Genomic DNA, 7607 nt, shown 5'->3' with positions numbered 1-7607 from the left:
AAAAAAAGATTATATAAAAATAAGTGCACGACCAGCTTCGGGATGTTATAACTCAAGCATGGGTCAGGGCTGCACAAAAAGGAACCTTCTCAAAATGCACGCAGTTTCTAAAATAACTGCCTTTTACATTAAGACCAACTGTTTAGTGAGAGCTTCTTTAGGTGTAAGTTGTACTATAATTATTGTTAAAGGAAATTGTTTTATCTTTCATCTCGGATTAATTTAATTAATTTAAAAACAATTATATTGGTTCATTGGTTTTTATATTAGCTATTATCTTATACTATGCCTGTAATTTTGCCCCTAATAGATATTTATCAATTGCCAAAAATAATAACAGACATAATTTACGTTCACACTAAATCTATTAAGCTGGTGTATAATTCAGGCACATTATCTCGAGGAAAAAATTGATTTACACGAACATTAACCTTGCTATTGTAAATTGACAGTTCTTACAATATCATTACAAAGTTGAGATCGTACTATGATTTGATTATATATGATTACCTTTGGAATAGAATTATAAAGCTCAAAGTGTTACATTTGGCTCGTGTGAAATGAACTTACGTATATTCCTCTACGTGTGATTACAGACTATAATATTATGCGCTATTATCTAGAATGACTTTAATTATAAACAGAAAATATAAGCTTTTTTGCTTACCTAAATTTGCCGAAATACCGAAGCGACCTATGTCCATAGTCAACTTCATTTGTCCATGGGCAGCGAGCGGTTGTCTAGATTAATCAACGAAGGAGGTGATGCAAGATGAAACTCCTCTTCTGTGAAATCCATTTTCTCCTCCCATCTTTTCCTTATAAGAAATGGGTGGGAAGGAAACATGGTCTAAAATTAGGCCTCAGCACGCACAGTCTTCAGATGAAACGCGGCTCCCACTTCACGCCTGTCTTCCGTGTGGTCGTGGTATTGCACAGAGCGAGTCGACCTAATCGTGTACCCAATAAATATTATTGTTGCGGGATCTACTACCGTATTCTATTATATATTTATATACAATAAAGTATTCAAGTGCGTTTCCACGGTGTAGCATAAATTATATTTTTAGAACAATAAAATGTTTAAACACAAAAAATAAAACAACAAAAAATCTCTTCCAAACGTCTATAGAGTCGAGGTATTATGGGTCAATAATTTGCATAGTTTTATAATCTAACGTGTCGATAAAGCGCTTACTAAATTTTATGTTTATTATAAAACGTGGGATGTATTAACGATTGTGTTCACTCTGATAAATTATAATACTATAGTTACATATTGTATGAGAAAAGGAACAGATTCATGTTACGTTAGAAACTGAAATAATGCAAACACTAAAAATCTAACATTGAACTTTAAATCAGAAAAACAAACTAGATGAGGTATAAAAAGCTTTTAACCTTGGATCGACTTGTTTATTTCAAAAGTAAACAATTCGATGTTCGAAATTTTGAACACCACGTTGTCTATTAACACTTTTTAAAAAAACTAAGAAAAAAACTGACACATATTTTAAGGACGAAAATGATGGCAAAGAAAAGAAAAATAATATTCTCGATCAAACTTTATTCTTATGTGTAGTCATTATGTTTTTTTTTTCTCTACTTTATTACCATTCCTAAAACAATTCTTCCAGGAATAAAAAAATCTTATATAACATACTCAGGCTATATTTTATTTGTTTCAATCGACGCAAGGAAAGCCACTAGTTGCTACTTTATACAAACATGATTATCCTTTGCAGACCAAATAGTAGGTCAACCAAATTTGAAACATCTTATTAAAACCATCCAACCAAACATCTTATATGTAAAATTTTCGTGTCACAATGTTACTTACCGTACTCCTCTGAAACGGCTTAACCGAATTTTATGAAATTTTACATGCATATGCGTAGATCTAAGAATTGGCTACTATTTCTTAATTCCGCGCGGAGGACGTCACGGGCGACGGCTAGTATAAATCTATATTAATTATCATATGTCGTAGTTTAATGCCATAAAATTGTTAATCTTGGCGCACATCCGTTCAGAAATGATTCCACGGTTATTTTATTTACAATTCGAGCAATTATATTTTATTTTTTAACGACGCAACTATCATCGTGTATCGTAATAATTATGGGTTTATCTTATAAATGCGAGCTAAGGTTTCTGAACGAATTTTATTTTTAACATGAAATACATAAATGTAAGATGCTTTTATACATCATTTATGAGGGACGTAGCTGCTTGTGTCCGTCATTTTCATTTTAAATTCTCGTGTAAACACGTGTACAGGAACACTGGAAAAATAAGTCACAGAATTTCAACATCAAGTACACTATCTTCAAGTAAAGAACATAATTTTTGTACAAAAAGATATCAATTTGTTTCTATCGTACTAATGTTATAAATGCGAATATTTAGATGGATGGATGTTTGTTTGAAGGTACATCCAAAACGGCTGAACACATCTTGATTGATTGAAATTTGGCATACATATAAAACATAGTCTGGAAGTACACGTAGCCTAATTGTGTTTGCTTTAATTGCGCGCGGATGGAGTCGCGGCTGACAGCTAGTGTTTTATAAAAACGTGAATCTTTTGTTTATTTAAAACATATCATTAGTTTAGATTAGGCCTTAAATTATGTTGGAATTGTAACGAAGCAATCAATGAAATAGTAATCGTACCAACTTTTACTTAAATAAAGCATAAAGTCGACGATGAGAACAATTTTTTTTTGTAGAGACTTACAAAAACGGTAAGTTTGTTTTCGTTGTCGAATTACTGAACCCCCGTGGTGCGAGCGTGCTGTCTTTAAGTCACGTATAAAGCAGTTTGTGAAAAACTACCCACAACCGCAAGTGTTTCGATTATCGTAATGATAGTGTCCTTGTAATGTAACCGCGGTCACACTACCATATCATGCAATTTTATTTTTTACTTCTTAGTAATCTGATTTCTTATTATAACTTAATAGAATTGCATACGTGGAGTTGGAAAGGATTGCAATATCTTAATTGAATAAATGAATTAAACTCAGAAGTCATATCTTAATTTGTTTTAGATTCACAGAATATATAAGGTGAGCATTAATTCAGCGTTTCATCTTATCAGTGTGCATCTTCTTCACTTTTCCACCCTTTTTGTACATGGAAGGGATAAAAAGAGGAAGTGGATTTAGCGTGTGATGTTAGGCACGCTTTATCCTATTTCTGATCGTATTGTCCCCTCCTTTGTAAATTAAAGTTACAAACTCCTTTGTAAAACAACGGGGCACCAGTCGCTAAGCTGTTTTGGAGAGTTCGAGGTGGTGGAGGTCGATAGGATCATAACTTGGATCAACAACAGTTGGTACTTATTATAGTTCTTTTCAAATATATCGGCGGTCCAAGATCATCGGTGCTATCCCGCCGCATCCTACTACGCCCAATTACACCTAAAATTATGTTGTATAGTTAAAATTACAGTTAAAATACAATAGTAATTGTTATTGTTGATCGAAGCAAGATAATGAACTAAGAATGTTAATACTTTGTTTTCATTCCAGAACCGTAGCTGGTCACCGCACGTGTCCGGAGACAGCTGGCAGCGAGTGCAGGGCACCTCTGTGTCGGTGTACGCGGCCTACTACGACGTCAGGACCACGCAGCGCTACGTGCGAATTCTTGCCATTTTTCATGGTAAATATAAAATACCAGGGTTGTCGATAGAAATAAAAGTATATTATTTTTTTTAAGTAAATTTATTACATTTCTTTGGAGTGTTGAATTACATATTACTAGATAAATTGTAGAGCCTCATATATGAAATTCTATTGCCGTAAAACTAATGTTTAAATATGTTATCATTGGTTTTTAAAAATGATAGAGAGGTGTTAATATGTTTTTCTACATGTATTTCGATAGGAAACACGTTACTTTTTAACAAAAATTGTGGTATAATTATAAAAGTAAATGTTTGTTAAAATATTTCAATTAAGTACGAGAAGTTAGTTGTGACATCCATACTAGCACATACGTAAGAATGCTCAGAACTTGTAAAATGCGCAACGTGTATCATTGCGAAAGAATTGTTACTACTAAATTGTGTACACTTACGAGCACTTCTCAGTAAAGTTATCTTCATTTTGTAAATTGTACAACGACTTCTTCCTACTGAGTTCAGGCATACAAGTAGTTATTAAAGGATATAATAAGAAAATAACATTTTGTTGTTGTTAAAAAAGTAATTATTTAATTGGGAATAAATGCGGATGTTTAGATGGATGGATGGATGTTTGTTTGAAGATACGGACGGCTGCACGGTCTCGCTGAAATTCGGCATAGATTTAAAACATAGGTTGGAAGAACTATAGGCTACCTCGGCCCTCGGCTCCTAACTTAATAAAGTTAGGAGTCGAGGGCGACTAGTTAGATATCATGAAGTCCAATTTTTAGATTTATGGAAATATATCATGGTAAGAATACATTTTTCTGTATTTGATATACAAAGAAAGTGTAATACACATTATAACGAACTTAGGTGGTTACTCTAAAATCATTAAATTATCTAGAAAAATGTTTATTGGTCCTCGTAACTTTAAAGAAATCTTCATAATCATAAAGAAATTCGAAGAACTTTTATATTTTTTATTCATATCAGTATAACCATAAAGATATTTAATCTTTTCAGTTTTAATGTTTTTTTATGATATTAAATGGATGTATAGTTTGATGCTATTGTATATTTTATATTATATGTTTGTCGTATGTCCTTTTGTGTTGATGTGATTGTTGATAATGTCATACTTTAGTTAACGCACGTGCTGTGGAGGCGAGCGTTTCTGTTTTATCTTGGTACTGACGGCATGCCAGCTGTATCTCGCTTCCCGTTAAAGCAATTTATACTTAACAAAACCTACTATTAATGTTGGGAAGAAAATCCGAAAATGAGGCATTGTATTGACTCAACACTTACTAAAATGTCGACGTTTTTGTCTTCTCACTATGAATGAATGAATGAATATTTATTTATTCATTCTATTCATTCTTAAATTGGACTTTGTAACAAAATCACGTCGTTATTAATAAAAAATATTAATTTATACTTATTTTTTTTTTAATTAATATATTTTATGGTTGAATTAAATCAAATTATCATTAACTTATGCTACCTAAAATTTGCGCTTTTTAGTAAGTCGAAAAAATTCGTTATGGCAATAATTGAAGAATTAATACAAGCTTAAATTAATTCGTTGTTTATATTATAGTGTACTTCACATCTTAAAGATAGTAAAACAATGAAGTTTCTAGTCTTCTAGTGTATTACTTACTAATTACTCTTAATTTTTTTGTTCCCAGGTCGAAACATCTCTTCCGAAGAACCATTGTTTTGTCAAACCCGTCCACTAAATGCTAAAGAGGAGTCAATTGAAGTTGTTGCTGCAAAGGCTTTAGAAATGTGGTGGCATGAATGGGATGCCACATCCAGTGAAGTCGAAACCCCGCTATTACTGTCTTGCCCTTTAACAGATGATTTGAATAGTCTCTCTGTTGTGTCTATTGTTACTGAGCCGTGTGATGATCCTAGTAACGCGTTTGTGTTAAATCCAAAAGATGGAATCATCAATTACAAACGATCATTCACAATATGTGTTAAAGATATGAAATTCACTAATAATATAGCACGGAACTTAGTTGAATGGATAGAAGCTAACAAAATACTAGGAGTTGATCGTATTGATGCATACATTGATGAGATAAACAAAGAGACTGAAGAAGTTCTACTATATTATAAAAATCAAGGTTATGTTAGATTATTTAATGTTCCTATAAAACATACAAGAAATAGAACGCTGTGGCAACGAAGAAGAGATCATCTAATAACTTATAATGATTGTTTATATAGAAATTTAGCAGAATCAGAGTATATCCTACCTTTAGATGTAGATGAAATATTACTGCCAAAAATAGCTTTTAATCTACCAGAATTATTAATACGTTTAAGAACGTACGGCTGGAATCCGAAAGACTATTCAGCTATTTTGGTACAGAACGTTTTCTTTTTTGATTTTATGCAAGGTGTGCATAAATACAAATTTACAGAAAGTAATTCTAATATTAGTAAAATTTATATCAAACGTGACGACGTTAGAATTAAGAGAGCACTGGATTTAGATATAGATAAAATAGTATTAGAAGAAGATAATAGTGTAAGAGTAGATAAAACGACTGATTTACATAATTTAGAAAGCAATAAGCATAAATGTGATAAAGAAATTCCTATTCCTAAGTTATCTCGGCATATAGTCCGATCAGCTCTGGTTAGTCCCGTTGGCTACTACAGTAAAAGCTTGATGCTGACGAGAAGAGTATTAACTGCTTTTAATCACTATCCTCTAGCTAATCTCGGGGTAGCAGGTTTCGCCGGATGGTCCGCACCATTCAGCGAAGTACAACTCAATCATTACAAGGTTCGTATCTTTGATTTTATTGCTTTGTTTTTTATAGTTTTATTAGTAAGATAACATTCTAACTGCAAAATTCTGTTTTGCTAAAAGATTTTGATCGATATAAATTTTTAATACAATTGAAATATGATTAGAATTTTGGTAGTGCATTAATAGGAATTTTTGGGTTGGTGGATTTCATTACTTATTTTCATCGTTTCATTTAATTTTCTCTTCTCCTTGGATTCTAGTTGGCCAATGGAAATAAATAGAAATAAGTTTATAATTTATTGTAATTTTTTAATTTATTATTGTAACATTGTCTCTGCTGGTGTCCAGGAGTCATGCAACACGACGATGGTGACGGAATGCGAGCGGTACGCGGTGCGCGCGCGCATCGATCGCACCGCGCTACGTCTGCAACCGCGTCTTACTCACGCCCTCTCCGCGATCTGTCAACAAATTAAAGCTTTGTAAAATCAATTTGCATTATTATGTCTTTATCTCCTTACTAGCTATTGATAATTATCATCGACATTTACAATAATCCTTAAATAAAAACACTGCATCAAAACATAACTCAATATTACTCATAATTGATGTATTGATTTGACCTTTGCAATTCATATGTTTGTTCGTAGCCATTACTGTAAAAAACACATATTTTTTACACTAAAATCAAATCTTACTTCTTACTAAATGCGAATGTTTGGATGGATGAATGGATCCCGCTGAAATTTGGCATAGATGTAGAACATAGTCTAGAAGAACACGTAGACTAAATTAAGTTTTTATTTAATTCCGCGCGGTCGGAGTCGCGGGCGATATCTACTAAATAAATATAATATAATATAAGTTTACAGTACAGATTTCCGAGATTTCTATACGTAATTTTATTACTAAGATATGTCTCGCTAAATTTTGCCGAGATATACCGAGAATTACTGTTAGAATGTTCCCGGAAGTATTGCGAAGTCGTGTTCTAACTAAAGTAACTGTTCCCGGACTGGTCCAGAACTGGTCGTGTCTCGCCTATCTAAGATGAATCTGGACGTAAACTGCGATGTTCACTGTACAAGGCTTTTGTTGAATTTATTATCGAACACTGTTGTAAAATTTTGAATTGCTACAATAAACCCGTAAAGGAAACACCAATCAAGTTTATTGGCTAATATTATTTAATTAAACCTA

General features: G+C 32.6%; 1 protein-coding gene across 4 annotated transcripts in view; it reads left to right on the top strand.

The window, feature by feature from the left end:
- LOC106116039 (uncharacterized) overlaps window positions 1-6989 on the top strand; it is a 29634-nt gene extending 22645 nt beyond the window's left edge. For all 4 annotated transcript variants that reach the window (XM_013309755.1, XM_013309753.1, XM_013309754.1 and 1 more), the window contains 3 exons: window positions 3537-3669; window positions 5329-6440; window positions 6756-6989. In XM_013309755.1, the coding sequence (XP_013165209.1) occupies window positions 3537-3669; window positions 5329-6440; window positions 6756-6893 (1383 nt within the window). In that variant the 3' untranslated portion in view covers window positions 6894-6989. The remainder of the gene's footprint in view (window positions 1-3536; window positions 3670-5328; window positions 6441-6755) is intronic.
- The last annotated feature ends 618 nt before the right edge of the window (window positions 6990-7607 follow it).

The sequence above is a fragment of the Papilio xuthus genome, unplaced genomic scaffold (assembly GCF_000836235.2).
Source record: "Papilio xuthus unplaced genomic scaffold, Pxut_1.1 DF827777.1, whole genome shotgun sequence".
NCBI lineage: Eukaryota > Metazoa > Arthropoda > Insecta > Lepidoptera > Papilionidae > Papilio > Papilio xuthus.
This window is presented reverse-complemented; position numbering and strand designations above follow the sequence as displayed.